The sequence below is a fragment of the Miniopterus schreibersii genome, assembly GCF_964146895.1.
Source record: "Miniopterus schreibersii genome assembly, chromosome: 14".
In the NCBI taxonomy this organism is placed as follows: domain Eukaryota; kingdom Metazoa; phylum Chordata; class Mammalia; order Chiroptera; family Miniopteridae; genus Miniopterus; species Miniopterus schreibersii.
The window spans coordinates 40914474-40931047 of record NC_138114.1 but is presented as its reverse complement, the minus strand read 5'-3'; the positions used below and the strand labels follow the sequence as shown (position 1 = coordinate 40931047).

Below are 16574 nucleotides of genomic sequence, written 5' to 3'. Positions count from 1 at the left end.
GCTGAGAATGTTAACAGATCTTATCAACAGGACACTGGAGATAGACAGCTATGATGGAGCACTCTCACGAGTAACAGACTCCCCGTTGTGATACAACTGTGGGAAAAGCCTGTGCAATTCTGGGGCTTGGGGTTCTTAAAGCTCACTGGGTCCCCATGGAGCTGCCTGGCTCTGCCACAAATAATAACAGGAATAGTTATGACAATGACAATAGGAATGACAACACCGCTAATAGCAGGAGCAGTGCCACCTCTGAGTGCCAGGCATTGGGCTTAGTGCTTGACCTGTATCGTTTCACTGAATCTTTATGGCAGTCCTGCAAGGGAGGAAACTATCATCTCCATTTTGTAGACAAGCAGGTCAAGAGGAGAGGAGTCTCCTGGACTTTAAAAGAACAGTGATCTGTCCTGGCCAGTGTTTCCCAGTGGCTAGAGCATCTGCCTGTGCATCGAAGGGCTGCGGGTTTGATTTCTGGTCAAGGGCACTGTACCTGGGTTGCAGGTTCAATCCCCAGCCCCGGTCAGGGCATGTGTGGAAGGCAACCAATCGATGTTTCTTTCTTTCTCTCTCCCCACCCCACCCCACCCTTCCACTCTCTCTCTCTCTAAAACAAAAACAAAAAAATCAATGGAAAAAAATATTCTTGGGTGAGGATTAACATAAAAGAACAGTGATCTGACCTTGGATGGGTAGCTCAGTTGGTTAGAGTATCGTCCTGAGGCACCAAGGTTGTGGGTATGACCCCCGGTTAGGGCACATACAAGAAGCAAATAATGAATACATAAATAAGTGGAATCACAAATCAGGCTCTCTCCCCCCGCCCCCCATCTCTAAAATTAATTAAAAACAAAACAAAACAAAAACAGTGATCTGACTTCATGGTAGTAGAGGCTCTTTTCCTATCTGGGGAAGGTACCCTGATTCTAGAAGCCATGCATACTCAATGCTGACTTCTCTCTCTCCTGTGGGGAGATAAAGATGACTTTGGCTTTGACCAATGGCCTGGAAAACCAACAACCCCAATCCCAACCAGCCACATATCTCCTGGCCAGTTGCTCAGCTCAAAAGGGCTGGAATCCTAAAGGTCACAGACATGCAGCTGCTCAAAAACCAGGTTGGCAATTAGAAAGGAAGGCAAACCATGCCCAAAGATGGTTTCTAACTGGAGACAGGAGGGCAAATTGGAAATTATAATAGCACTCATGTCTGCACTAACCAAGTGCTGGGCATAAAATACTTATTGTTGTGCACAAACAGCCCTGGGAGGGAAGAGACTCTCCAGTGAGAGGGAAAGTGCCCCAACCAAACACCCCCAGGAAGTTTTTTAAAATATGAAGACCAGGCCCCATCCGGACCTCTGGGATCAGAATATCCTGGGCATGTGCATTTAAAAAGGCACCCCAGGATGCCCGGCTGGGCATGGCTCAGCAGTTGAACATCTACCAGGATCCAGGAGATCGGGGTTTGATTCCTGGTCAGGGCACCTGCCCAGGTTGCAGGCTTGATCCCCAGTCGGGGTGTGCAGGAGGCAGCGGATCAATGACAACTCTCTTATCATTGATGTTTCTATCTCTCTCTCTCCCTTCCTCTCTCTGAAATCAATAAAAATACATTAAAAAAAAAAAAAAAAAGAGCTGATACTTTATATATTAAAAAAAAAAAAAAAAAAAAAAAAGGTGCCCCAGGAGATCATGGTAGGGAGAGTGCTGGGAAATACTCAGGTTCACAGGGGAAAGGAGTTTGGAGACAGGCTTAACCAATAGGGGTGAGTTGGTGGCTGCAGCTTCCTGCCCCCATCACACACCACCTTGATCAGGGAGGGGGCCTGGAATCTAGACCAGCAACTTAGTCCATGTTGCTCACACTAGGTGCCTTAGGACAGCCTGGCTGGTTGGTGATGAGGGAGGGTTGTCAACAACTGCCCAATTTCCCAGGCCCCAGCAAGTTCCAAAAGGAACTAAAAAAGTGATCTTTTGTCAATGCCTGCCTGCCCTGGGCAGGTCTGGCTATGCTGCAGGCAGAAGCCCAGATGCTGCAGATCTGATTCAAATGTCTGTGGTCAATGATATTTCTGAGTCTGCAATAGCGCTGACAATGCCCACTCTTTCCCCTTGGTATGACAATCCACACTTTGTCTGGGGCCTTGTTTGCATTTCGTGTTGACACGTTGTTCTTGCTTCCCAACAAGTTTGGCATTCTCTTTCCCTCTCCTTCCTTCTCTGAGGGAAGGAAATGTATTGTTTACAGGGTAGGGCTTGCCAAGGAACTGCTCTGGCATCCACAATGGCAGTGGAGGAGGCAGGGACGAGGAAGTAGTCCAGTCTGTGTCCCCCTCACCCCAACAGGCCAGACACCAGCCAGAAAACAGCCTGGACACTCTCCAGGCCCAGGAGAGGGGTGTGGCAGGTGGGGCTGCAGTGGTGGTAGCACAGGAGGCCTCACTCACTTCCTGTTCTCGGTGGGTGGTGAGAAGTCGGCTTTGGTGGCCAGGCTCAGGCTCAGACTTCTCCTGCTCTGGCTGCTGGCTGGTAAGGGCACAGCGGGCCATCAAAGTCATCTCTCGAAAGGGAGGGTGGTGTACTTCCCCAGGCACAGTGCTGGGATTTAAACCCTCCTGGGTGGACCCCTGGACAATGATGTCACCATTACAGCCCAAGCAAAGGCTTCCAGGGAGAACAGGCTGTGGCCAGTTCAGTGGAAGGAGAAAGAGCAGAGGCCCTGAAGAGGAGCTTCCCAGGGCCTGGGCCAGGGATTACCAAGTGTCTTTCACACTACGTCCAAGTGGGTGGATAGGGATGGGAGAGGGCAGGGGCTTTTCCTGAGGACAGTGATGAGTCAGAGGAGGAGAGCTCAGCAGTGAGTCCCCAAACCTGGCCTGGAGTGTGGAGCCCACTCGGAACAGCTGCCGGGTGTCTTCTCCCAAGCCTGGGGCCTCCCACCAGGGCTGGTAGGGAATGGCTGGGAATGGGAGCACCACCTGGGTGAGCTGTCAAACACCACACAGCTGAGAAAGCATTGCAGGGCTTTAAAAAATATTCTGATATTTGGTGGTGTGACCCCTATATAACCTCTGGGCGGACTTCTCCCCCTTCAGATCAATCCTGGCTGGGGACGGATGGATGAACAACTTAGCTCTGGGCCGAGCTCCCATTCACAGCACTAACAATAAGGTGATGACAGACTCCAGGGAGAGGGCTTGTTAAAGCCACTGGGATGAGGAATGCTGGGGGAAGGTATGCAGGAGAGGATGCCGGCAGGCCTCCCCCAGGGTCTGAAGACCTGCCTGCAAAGCTCTGGAGTTGGCTGATAGGCTTTGCCACCTCATTGAGGATGAAAACGGCAGATGGTAGGGCAGAGGGAGTCAAAGTGTCGACCTCTGGAAATTGAGGAGCCCATGGAACTGGAGCAGGATTCCTGCCTCTCCAGCCCCTCAAGGAAGCAAGGAACATCCACTGTGCTCACTCTGGGGTTGCCAAAGGCCCTGCCTTTCTGTGTGCTGGGGCCTTGACTTTCCTGGGGCTAGAGAGACATGGAGAAAAGAAACATGAAGAAAAGGTGCAGGCCCAGGAATAGGTGAGTGTGGAGACCTGTCTGGGGACACTCCACAAGCTCCAGAAAGGGCCCAGATTCCCTCACTTTCTGCCTTTTTCTCTCAGCCTCTCTTTTGTCACTCTCCTCCCATGTGGGGTGTCTTTGCCATGCCTTTCCCCCAAGAGATAACAGGCCTGGGCTGGTAGCCAGCACAAGGTGCCAAGGCTGGGAATGAGGGCTTCCAAGACTGTCGAAGGCTGATGCAAGAAAAGTCATCCCAGCCCCTCCCAATTCAGCTGGGACCAACAGGGAGGTTCAAGTAGCAGCCAAGAAAACAGAAGTCTAGGTCTCTTGCCCTCACTGGTGACAAACCTAATCCCAGGCCTCTAAGAGGTCCTGCAGACTCCCAGGGAGACAGCCAGCCCCAGAAGGAGACCTAAAGGCCCACAAGTAATTACAGGCCCAGGTTCCCACAAGCTAGGGAGCTGCCTGTGACCACAGTGGCAAGACCCTAAAGGGAAAGCAGGCTGGCAGTCAGATGCCGAAAATGCTGACTGCTTTGGGGGTGGGGAGGAGGGCTGGTGTGGGTGTGGGTTCTACAGCTGAGGACTCGCTGGGGGCAGGGCAGAGGGTTTCCCAGGACTTCTTGGAAAGGGCCTGAGAAACCCCTTGGTAAGTGAGGGTGCGTGCTTGGGGAGTGGGGCCCCAGCCAGCTTTCCTGGGAGCTCCCCTGGGAGTTGGCCCCTGTGGTGGACCACATTAATGAGCCCATAACACAGGCCTTTGATTAAGCAGCTCCCAGCACAGCAACTTTATTGAAACATGCCGAAGCCAGCAGCTGGTTCCCACTGCTACCGGTTCCCCAGGCAACAGTGCATGGGAGGGGACCGTGTGCATGGGAGTCGGCAGTGCCCTAGTGTTCAAGCTCACTGAGGGGCTGCTGGCGAGGCAAGGGGGAGCGGAGGTGGACTAGAATGCCAGCAGCCAGGGATCAGAAGCTTGGGAACTAGGGCTGGGTCCAGAACTTTGGGGGAACTGAGGGGCAACATGGTATCTGCTGAGTCCTTGGGGGGCCAAGGTACCCAGGCTTCTGAAAATTGGAGATGCTGACCACCCCCCCTCAGGGCAAGAAGATGTTCCAAGGGGGAAGTGGGACTCCAAAAATAGGTTCAGAGTTGAGGATGTAAAATGTAACTGGGGGGAATTTCTTCTTGAGCTTTGGGAGACCCCAGTCCCTACTTTTCCAAGAAAATGTGTTTGAGCCTTCAATATACACAAATGTTACCCAAGGACACTGCTGCCGAGACCTGTCAGCACTCGGTCATCTACTGGGAATAATGCCCTGTGAACTCTCAGGGGCTGGGGTCTCCTGCATGGTCCCCACCTTCCCCCTCTTGACTAGTTCTGCCCAGGCAAAAGGTCTGCTCCCTACCTGCTGTCCACAGAGACAGCCTGGTGGCCTGGGAAACCGCTGGGGTTGGGTGTGGAGGCCCTTTCCACTTATACTAAGCTAATTTCAAATGTTACACTTCAGAGCTTTTGCTACAGTAACTATCAACACCACATGGACAGAAATCTAATGTTACCAAGAGGGACTTTTAAAATGTATTTATAACTTTATGGCTCAAAGTAATTTTGTTATGAAACAATGTAATAACAACAGTGGAAAAAGGCAGGATAATTTATGGAACACAATATCCCTACAGCACCAGCTTCCATTTCTACCTTGGCTGAGTCTGGGGAGTGTGGTTGGTGTCCTTTGTTTGCTGTTTGTTTTAATTAAGGGTTAGTATTTTCAGGGGAGGGGGAGGAGGTGCTGGCCTAAAGGAAGAGAAATTCAGCTGCAAGACGATACACACATGCAGACGAAAAACATGCCCACATTAATATATATGCTTCACAGACCCCTCCCCACACCAGACCCTGTTAAGCCCACAGAACCCACACAACTCTCTTCCCCTCTCCTGTAATCTCCCGTCCCCACCCACACGCTACAAACAAGTCACCTTTGGATTAGGGTCAGACACCCTTTCTTGATATTCCTGAGAGAGGCAAATTAGAGTGTCCCTCCTCCCACACCCCCAACAAACAACAAACAAGGATGTTGTTCCTCTAATACATCTGGGAGTGTCCTGGACAGCCAAGCACCTATGAGGCCTGAAGCAGAGTGGGGGCCCGAAGGAGGCCTATGGCTTTTGGGCCCCAGCCCCTGGCTTGGCAGTGGCTCTGAAGCTGTGCTCCAGCCTGAAGAGCAAAGGACAAAGCATTCTGGAAAAGCCAGCAGGTTTCTGTGCAGAGAAGCTGGGTTTCCATCAGGAGGAATGGGAGGCCATTAGATGAGGGGAGGGCGAGGCTCTGCCTTCCGAGGCCTGCCTATCCTAGCCCCAGGTCCACATGCCCCTTTCTAGGACTTCTGGTGGCACTTCCATAGGCACTCGAGAATGGCTTCCACACATCCTCCCATTCTGCTTCACCCTTGGTGTCCTCCTGTACCTTGGTTTCCCCAGGGTGCAGAACGTGACACACCCCTCAAACCTGAATTTCTATGGCAAATAAAACTATCAATGGCCAGAGCTTAGAAGTTATCACTCATGTCTCAAGTGATAGGGGAGAGGCCAGGAAGTGTTCCTGGAGCTGATGGCATAGACAGCAGCAGCCACACTCCACTTGGCTTCTCATAACCAGCCCTCAGGAAGGGAGCCACCAAGAGCTGCCAAAGGAGGAGAGGGAGGGAACGATGCGGGAAGAGCCCATGGGAAGGGGTTGGGGAGAAGAAAAAGAGCCTTCTCACTTGTAACCAGGGTCCATGAGCTGCGTAAGGGTGCTCCTCAGTGGCAAAGGCTCCTTCCACTCCCGTGGAGACGAATGTGATAGCCATGTCACCTGTGATACTTTTATATGTAAAGTGCCGTCCATGCAGGAGTCTGCCCCTGGGGGTGGGAACATGGAGACAGTGAACAGCAGGCCTGGCCAAGGCTCAGGGACTGTGGGGGCTATGCTCCCTGGAACAGGAAGCCTGACACATGCCCTCCTGACTGCCCACCGGTCCACTAACAGGGGGCTGTAACTAAACATGTTCATTTCAACACCTTCCAAGAGAAGTCTCTCACGATTTCTCTCCTGGAATTCTTCCAAAGTGCTCAAAGCTAGCAGAGACACTAGATCAGCATTCAAAGGGTCTGCAGGGGTAGTTGAGTCCACCTCCTTCATGTCCTGGTGAGGCCAGAGAGGGCAGTTAGCAATGCGCCCACGGTCATGCCCAGAGCTAAGGCAGGGGGTCATGGCCCCTTTGTTTAGGGGAGGGGGGTGAAGTAGTTCTTAATTTCCCATGCTCCTGGATGGTGGTAGAGTGCCTACCTTCACAGCCCAAGCCCTGTGCCCAGAATCTTCCACCTGCTCATGCACCCTTTCACAAGACATAAATGACTAACCCCAAGGCAATAAGCAAATCTTTTAAAAAAAAGAAAAGAAAAGCTGAAGCGAAGTGGGGTCACTCTGAGGGAGTCACAAGAAGTTACTGTTAATCCCCAGTCTGGAAATACATCTGGGGGAAGGGCAGGCAGGAGCAGCCAGTGGGGCAGAGATGCCAGTCAGCAAAGGAAGCAGAGCTGCTCTTTGCTTTCTCAGACTGCCCCAGATTAACCCTTTACTGGTCTAAAGGCCCTGAGCCTGGCTCAGAGAGGGAGCTGGGGAAGAAATGGCTGGCTGGGGTCCTGGTGGTTGCGGGTGCTGCCAGCTGCCATTCATCCTGCCTGCTAGCTATCTTTGCCCTGCTAACCAGGGTAGCTGGCCAAGGCTGGTCACCATCCAAGCTCCTTCCCCAAGATACAGGGACAGTGTGAAGGGTCCAAAGCAGTGCATATCTGGTTCTAAAGCCCACATCTTCAGCCAACACACTATATAAATGTTTATGTCACAGTGACTTGTTCTAGCAGCAGGAGCTTCTGGGGTCCTTCCTCCCCTGCCCTTTCTTCCTTGCCCCTGTTGTCTGAGTTTCAAGTTATTCTTGTTGCCTCCCCTGCAATAAAATGAGGGTGGAACCCCTGAGGGCTATGGAGGAAGCCATATGCAACAGATTCAGCCCAGTACAGCAGCCCCAAGCAGAGAGCTGAATTCTGGACACAGGGTTGGGTTTCTGGCACTGTGGACAGTAGCAGAAGGGACACAGCTGGGCTTCCTTGTCCCTCAAGGAGTCTGCTAGGCTGGCCACTGGTTTGAAGAACTGAGTGTTTTGCCTGGGAAAAGCAGCAAGCAGGAGAAAGCAAAGCCCAATCCACCAGAGCCCCTGCCCTACTACTACAGTGCTATGCGGACTCTGCCACCCCACTTCTGGGACTGGGGGAGGGCAGGGGCATCTGAGACACCCTAGGTCACTGAATCTCCCCCTGAGGGGTCAGGGCTAAAGGACACTTCTCTGGACAAAGGAGAGCTCTTCAGCACGGTGGGGGCTCCTGGCTGGCTCAGAGTCCACAGGCTCCCCCACAGGCTCCCATGGAGCTGCCCAACTAGTTCTCCTCCCTCCCGGGGCACCGGACTCTAACTAGGTGTGGGGGGAGATGGCAAGCACAGGCATGGGGGCTCCCTGAGGCCAAGCTGGGTGCTGTGGGGCTCTCACCTTAGGCAGAGAGGAATGAGAGCTCCTGACTCTTGGTTGAATTTCAGGTGCACACTCTCCAGTTGCCGTGTGCGGATCAGCTCATGGGGAATGACGGCCGTGGAGCTGTCACTTTCCAGGCTGTCTTTGCGGCTCCTGTGAAGCAAGCACAGGGACAGGTTCTGTCCACAGGGAGGAGCAAGATGGGAGTCTCCCAGGCTGGGATGCTGAGCAATGACAATGACAGTGATTGATGATAATGATAACAACAGTCGCCATTCAATAGGAACTAGCTAAGCTTACAACAGCCAAGATTTGGAAGCAGACCGTGTCCATCAGTAAATGAGTGGATAAAACAGCTATGGCACATTTACACAATGGAATACTACTCAGCCATAAAAAGGAAGAAAACTTTACCCTTTGCGGCAGCATAGATGGACCTGGAGAACATTACGCCAAGTGAAATAAGCCAGTCAGAGAAAGGCAAGTACTGTATGATTTCACTCATATGGGGAAGTTAACGAACAAACTGAACTACCAAGCAAAATAGAGACAGACTCTTAGATAGAGCAGGCAGGTAGCTCTGGTGGGCAGGGGTGTTCGGGTGTGTGTGTATGTGGAGGGATTGAGCAAAAAAGAAAAAAAAAGAGAACTCAAGGACATGGACAACAGTGTGGTGACTGCAGGGGAGCGGCGGGGTGGGGAGAGGTAAAAGAGGGTATGGAGGGGGGTAAATGGTGATAGATAAAATTTTAAAAATAAATTAGGGGGGAAAAAAGAACTTGCCAAGCAACCTTACAATATCCCCATGAGGTGGCCAGTATTATTCTAATCCTATTACAGGTAAGGAACTGAGGATGAGGGAGGGTAAGTAACTTGTCCAGGCTGCACAGCCAGGACTGTGAAGCTGAGATGTGGTCGCAGGGAGATCTGGTTCTAACGCATCTTCGGCCAACACATTTTATAAATGTTTATGTCACAGTGACTTGTTCTTCCCTGTGATAGCAGCAGAGGCTTCTGGGGTCCCTCCTCCCCTGCCCTGGAGCCTCAGACTCGGAGTTTTCCATGGCTGGGGTACTAGAAAACCAGGAGACATGGCTCTAAGAGCTTCCTTCCAGCTAACCTTGAAAAGGCTGTGACATCAGAGCAGACTCTAACTTGCATACCCCTGCTAATGGCCAGGAGCTGGAGTGACATACACACCCTTCGTCTAACCAGGAAATGATATAATCCCCAGTGACGGGGTGGAAGCCAGGCTCTCAGGAGTCAGATCAGTGAGCCTGGATGGTCACAGAGCCTGTACCAGTCTTTCTGACTGTGGCCTTGCCCACAGTGAGCCGTCACTGCTGCCTCATACTCCCTCCTGTCCTGCTTCCCACCAACAGCTGTCCCACAGCTAGGCCACAGGAGCCCTTTGCAATCTAAGATTTGCTCTTTTAAATTCAGCTGCCCCCACTGAAACATCTCAAATCTGCCTCAGCCAGAAATTAGGGTTACCCACTGATCCCATTCAAAAGGCCGGATCCTGGTTTGGGCTGTGAATCTCAGAACAATCCCCCAGTGTCCATCAAAACACTGGGTGAGAAGCTCTAGTTATTTATAATTCAAGTGGCCAAAGCCACCCAGGATGTCTGGGCCCCACAGGAAGTCAGTCAGTGAGGGGCAGGCCCAGCCTCTTCACACACTGGAAAGCTAAGCGCTGGGGCCTGTGGCCAACGAGGCACCTTGAGAGGCAGAGAACTTCCCCAGAGGGAAGGTGTGAGGTCAGCAGGCAAGAGGACAGAGAGTGACCAGGGTGACGAGGGTTACACTGGTTTATAAAAGCCCCTGAGTTAATGGGGACCCTTCCCACTAGCTGGGCGAATCCACCCCCAGATGTGTGTGGCTGCTCTTTCACAAAGCGTTCCCTTCCTCTGGTTTCCCAAAGCCAGTTCTGAAACTGCCCTTTGCTCTAGCTTCTCCTTTGACAAACCCTTTCACAAGACCTGAGAAGGAGACAAATGCTCTGGCCAACAGGGTCACAGAATTTCAGCACTGGAAGGAAACTCAGGTTGTTTAATCTACTTCGTTCCTTTACAAAATAGATCCAGTCATGCATCTGAGGACACAGAGCTGGTCTGTGGCAGACCAGGGTGGGAGCCTAGGACCTCTGACCAGCTCTTTTTCCCTTATACCTGGCTGGCTGCTAGGCCCTCCTGCCTCCCTTCCCAGAAAAGGTGAGCAACACCAAATACTGCCTCTCAGTGGGCACCCAGACAAGAGCAGAGCTCGGGAGACAGCAGCTCTCCTTTGGTGAGCCCCTACTCTGCTCCAGAGTAAGGAGTCCATAGATTTTCTGAGTCCTCACATCAAGCTCCCCAGGTAGATTCTATGATTAACTCTTCTTTTACAGATGAAGAAACTGAGGCTCAGAGAGGTGAGGTGACAAGCCTAAGGTCACAGAGTGAGTTTAAGTGGAAGAGCCAGGGTGTGACTCTTACAATTACTTCCCTGTGCCATCCCTGACAATGGTCCACACAGACATACACCATCATGCTCCCGAGAGGGACAGAGGCCTGGATGCCCGGCAGGGCCCCTGAGCATGCAGGGCCTGCTAGAAGGAGGATCCCAGCCTCGGGCACAGGCAAAAATGCTGCTGAATAGCAACTGGGGGTGGGGGTGGGGGTGGGGGTGGGGGAGGGGGGCTGGGAGAAAAGAATCAACAGCACACAGGACTAGAGACATCTCAAGCTGGAGGGAAAAATAAATTGTTGAAAGTCAGCTAAAGTCACCTTGGTAACTGCTACAACACACTCACCCTGAATGAGGACATCAAACCCCACTGCAAACAGCTTTAAAGAGACGGAAAAGAGCTTAATCATCTGAGGAATTAATGTGACAAGTGCCCACACTTACACCTCCCACCAACCTTCAATCATTTGAAAACGTACTTTAATCTTTTAAGAGAAAAAAAATTTGCAAAATGCTGGATCTGCAGTCCTGGAGCTTGGGTATTTCCGGCATGCTGCTTCAATGGAAATGCGGCTGCTCCACACACACGCAGGAGCCCAGCTTTTTGCTGATTTGTTTTTTCTGGACATCGATGCAGAAGCATGAATTATTTGTGTGGGCTGGGTGAGGTATTAAATCTGCAGCCGACACAGGTTTGCAATGTTTTGCATGGTTGTCAGCTTAATCTTAGTCATAAAAAAATAAGTAGTGTGCTCGCCAGCATGGCCTAATTTTTCAGCTCGGCTGTTTTCTCCCCGAGTTCCCAGTGGAGGGGAAGGCAGAGGTTGGGGGTTGGAGGAAGGGCTCCCAGGGAGGCACGGTCCACACCCACTGGGACTGCTAGGGATATGAAGCCAGGAGATGAAGGATGACCAACTGCCCCAGGAGGCAGAGTGGCTAATAGCATTGGTTCAGGCAAATGGCTTACCCTCTCCCTAAGCTTCCGTATCCTCTTGATGGAAATAAATAACAATACTCCTTCTTTATGGGATTAAATGAGATGACCCAAGCTAAGCATCTAACAGTGTCTGGGATGTATTCAGTGCTCAAAATATATCTGGAATGCATTATCAGGATGTTAGCTGGCTGCCTCTAGAAGTCTATCTGCTCCTCCTGTAAGAATGTTGACAGCTTAATACAGACTTGTTCGCCTTTACCCTGGGCCCATAATCCAACTGCCTCTGATCAAGTCAGTCCCCCTTTCTGAGCAAAGGTCCTTGCGCTGAGCTTGGGAGCGGGGATTTCTGAGATGGGGCTTGAAAAGGCTCCTGGCTCCCTGACCAGACACTGCGGGCCTGGGAAGGTCAGACTACGAAAACCCTCGAGGCCTCTCTTCTCCTGATGGAGGCACAGGCAGGGCCATCTTCCTTCCACACAGCACAATCGGCCTTCCTGTAAGTCTCATCTACTGATCGTCAAGCTGCCCAGAAGTAGTTTAATCCACCCTCCATGACAGCCTTTCAAATCCCTGAAGCTACTCGCACTGCCCATCAATAGTTTCTCTTTTCCGGAATTTGTGGCCCCAACTTTCAACTTTGAAGTGCTATTTTTAAGACAAGATTCTGGAATCTTCTATCCATCCACGTTGCTCTCCTATGAATTCACTCTAGCTTGTAAAGCCAGAGTGTCGTGTCCAGAAGTGAAAGGTCATGTGTGGAAATAAATATACGATGTGGCCTAACCAGTGCAGATCACTGAGGGACTATGAGCTTTCTTGTTTGGGAAATTTCATTTCTATTAAAACTGTCATCAAATTGTCTATTCCCTGTAACCTTACTGTACTACCAACTCGCACTGCACTCCCCGTCAAGAGCTCTCCCTCAGGCTTTCTCTCATGGGCTGCATTTAGACCTCTCCGCCCCCATCTTATAGGTCCTGTGGATTATTTGGAGCTAAGAGCAGAACTCGGTATTATCTGGTTAGTGTTTTAAGCAGTTTGGATATTTCTGAAACCTGACTCTGGCATTCATCATATCAGCTTTCCCTTCTGACTTCACATCGCTGACAAAACTAATAAACTGCCATCGATGTTCTCATCTCAGGCTTTGAATAGACAGTGAGCAGGACAGGGCCAGGCAAACAGGCTGCTAGACCGACATTAGTACTCCCTGGGTATGCTCACCCAACCAATTACAAATCAACCCAACCATCCCATCACCAAGCCCCTCACCCTCCAGGATGCTCTGTGGACATTTCTTTGTCTTGCCAACAATGATATCAGAAGACATTCTCAAAATGTCTTACTAAACCTCACCTATATAAAGTCTATAGTATTTCCTTTGTCTACCAGGTAGAAATAGGTAACGTTTCTTTTTCTTTTTTTATTAAATATATCTTTATTGATTTCGGGGAGGGGAGGGGAGGGGAGGGGAGGGGAGGGGAGGGGAGGGGAGGGGAGGGGAGGGGAGGGGAGGGGAGGGGAGGGGAGGGGAGGGGAGGGGAGGGGAGGGGAGGGGAGGGGAGGGGAGGGGAGGGGAGGGGAGGGGAGGGGAGGGGAGGGGAGGGGAGGGGAGGGGAGGGGAGGGGAGGAGAGGAGAGGAGAGGAGAGGAGAGGAGAGGAGAGGAGAGGAGAGGAGAGGAGAGGAGAGGAGAGGAGAGGAGAGGAGAGGAGAGGAGAGGAGAGGAGAGGAGAGGAGAGGAGAGGAGAGGAGAGGAGAGGAGAGGAGAGGAGAGGAGAGGAGAGGAGAGGAGAGGAGAGGAGAGGAGAGGGAGAAACATCAATGATGAGAGAGTCATTGTTCGGCTGCAGCCCGCAACCCGGGCATGTGCCCTGACCAGGAATCAAACCCTGATTGCCTGGATCCTAGGTCGACGCTTAACCACTGAGCCAAGCCCGGCCGGACAAGGTAACGTTTCTAAAAAGGCAGTAAGGATGGCCTGTCAGGTATGACTGTTCATGAGTCCATGCTGATTCTCGGGGCTGTTTTCCCTTAAGAAGTGTTCACAGCCTACATCCTAAATAATCTAGTCCAGAATCTTCCCCAAGAGTTGACACCAAGCTCACTTGTCTAGAGAGTCAAGATGCTTTCTGCATCTTGAAACTTCTGAGTGCTTTCAGTCTGCCAATACCTCTCTCCTATTCCCTCAAAGATTTCTGACCTCAGCCTTCTGAATCTAATCTGCCAATTTGCCTGGGATTCTGGGGCACAATCCATGAGGTCCAGGAGATCTGAAATCATGGCTTCAATCCTCTTATGCCTGTATGATAAACTTCCTGCTCTGATAACCATTCTTTTTGAGATGTGTAACAGAACTCAAGTAAATTTTGCTTTCTCTCTGCCACTGATTCACTTTACTCTGTCCAAAAAGGTGGCCTAGGTTTTTCTTTTTCTTGTTGTTCCAAACAAAAGTACAAAACTAAAGTCCTTTTTGCTGGTCAAATCACTTTTTCACAAGACTCAGTTCTTGAATTTCAGCTTTCCTTCACCCTGTTCCTTAAAGTCTGTACTGGTAGAACATACTTCTTCTTCCGGCTTTTGCTCAAATCTTTTAAAAAATCTGAGTTATGTAAAGGAGTTTTTACACATTTATACTGGTCCCTAGAAGTATTACACCTCCTTTTAATTTTCAGGGGACTATTTACACTAATACTAAGAGGTATCTTTTATTGAGTGCAGACTATGGTGCAGGTCCTATGCTAAACCCTTTAAAAACTTTGATTTCCATAACCACCCTATTTTTCCAGATGAACTGAAACTCAGGGACTTAAATAACTACCCCAGGGTCACACAATGAGCAAATAAAGGGCTGAGGCAAAATCCCCAGGTCTTCCTGCCACCAGCTGAAAACGTAACCACAGTATTTCTCCTTAAGAACCTCCTATCCCTTCTAGTGGTCTTTCTTCTGGGGGTCTCAAGGCCATGTAGACACATCTATTTTTTCCCTGAACTCTTAAAAGAACTGCTTCCTAGAAGCCAGGGCAGGGCTTCCCAAAGGGTATTTGATGGAATTTTAAAAGCTTCTAGAAAGCAGATGTGGCAAGGGCTGAATGTAATATGCTGCCTCTCAGATTAGAGACTCATAAAATGTTGGCATTTTGAAGACTGAGGAGGGATATAGAAGGCAAACAAACTGGTTTCATTTTGTGTAAGTTAGCGTCTTCTAGAACCCCCTTTCCACTTAACACCCAGCAAACCCCCCTAAAAAGGCTGTGGGGGTGGGGGCCTTCCCTCTGGAGACCACTGATTGGCCAGGCACTACTCTGACAGGGCACAGGGCTTTCCCTCCCATACTCAGCTCTGCCCAAGATGCTTTCTCCCAAAGCCCTGTCACTTCTACTCCACCCACCTCTTTGCCAGTCAGAATTAGGTGCACAGTTGAGTGTCTTTCACCATTCCCTTTACCCCAAGACAGACACCCTTAGAAGGCCAGGTGGATGGTTATATACTACTTTCAGCTCCTAGCCTGATGCCAGGGAAGCTGGAGTTCCTCTACGTGACCAGAGCTTGCCTTGGTGTCAACTTTGTGATTTTTTCCCCCTGAAAAGTGCCATCCTTTCTTTTTCCTGGGTAGGGCAAGCTATAACAGCTGCTATAATAACATTTCTTTGACTTTTTTTTTTTACTATTTTTTGTGAAGTTTAGAGTCAAATAGTTCTATAAGGTTCATTACAATAGTCAGCAGTCTTCCCACTACCCTCTCCTTAGAAACAACCACTTTCATCTCTGTTTGCTGGTTCTTTTGGTATTTTCCTTAATATTTCTAATATACTTTATTTCTACTTCTGGGCATTCCCTTTTCAGGCTTTACCTATTGACTTCCCACTAAGAAGACGAGCTTTTAATACCCTTCCATCCCCAACCCCCCACCTTCTCAAGGTAAGTGTATTATAATTTTGTTTAAATCATTATTAAGTGTTTACATTATGATACTATACCAAGTGCTATTTACAACTGAGCCATGTAGTATTCTATGATTACTCTTCCTTTCTGTGTAAATTTTCTACTTTTCTTGGATTTACTATCTTGGTTTTCGATGTGTTTATCATTAATTCAATCCTAAACTAACTACCAATGGCCTACAGATTCTCCCAAGACATTCAAATACATCAAGTATTTACCAATATTATCTTCTTACAGACATTTCTCCAGAGGATCCTCCCAAGCTACTACAGTCCACGCTGGCTGGCTGCCTTCCATTCTTGCGGCACAGCTGTCATCATGGGACCTCACTTCACTTCACCCTGGTGACTCCTCTTGTCTCTTTTAAGTTGGATCCCATTTCCTGTACCCCACATGTCTTCCCCACTCATTTTGATGGAGCATATACTCTAGCAGATTTTACTTTATTTTTTTTTTACTATATCTTTATTGATTTCAGAGAGAGGAAGGGAGAGGTAGAGAAAGAAACATCAATGATGAGAGAGTCATTGATCGGCTGCCTCTTGCACGCCCCCACCTGGGGATCGAGTCCGCAACCCAGTCATGTGCCCCGACTGGGAATCGAACCGCGATCTCCTGGATCCTAGGCCGATGCTCAACTGCTGAGCCACGCTCGGCCGGGCTACTTTATTTTTTAGTATGTTTCTCTCAGCCAAATGGTCCCCTCTAACTTGCCACCCCCTTGGTTTGCAGGCAAACTGAACGACAGATTTACTCTGTGCACTGGCATGTGGACTTCACAGGCCTTCCTCCACTCCCTGTCCCCCGGGAGCTGGCAGCACCTGCTCCCCTTCCATCCTCTTTTACAGGCAGCGTCCAGCGGGGCAGGGCCTGGATCTGCAGTCAAACCACCCGAGGTTCAAATCTTGGCTCTGACACTTATTCCCAATTTATTGACCCTAGATGAGTCATATAATGTATCTAAGCCTCCAAGGTCTAATTTGTAAAATGGGGGAAATAGTAGCTCACAACACAGGGCCTGGCACAGGGCGATGCTCAATAAAAACTGCCTGCTTGGCCACAAAGACCAGTCTAGCCTAGGATTCCTCCTGTACTAGGAGCACCAAAGGGTTTATGAG

The 16574-nt window shown here is 50.1% G+C and overlaps 1 protein-coding gene across 2 annotated transcripts in view; it reads right to left on the bottom strand.

Moving 5' to 3' along the window:
• The window catches only part of SUFU (SUFU negative regulator of hedgehog signaling), an 86844-nt gene that overhangs the window by 8693 nt on the left and 61577 nt on the right, over positions 1–16574 (bottom strand). For both annotated transcript variants that reach the window (XM_081158849.1, XM_081158848.1), the window contains exons 9-10: positions 8147–8281; positions 6323–6461 (exon numbers count right to left, since the gene is read on the bottom strand). In XM_081158849.1, the coding sequence (XP_081014975.1) occupies positions 6323–6461; positions 8147–8281 (274 nt within the window). The remainder of the gene's footprint in view (positions 1–6322; positions 6462–8146; positions 8282–16574) is intronic.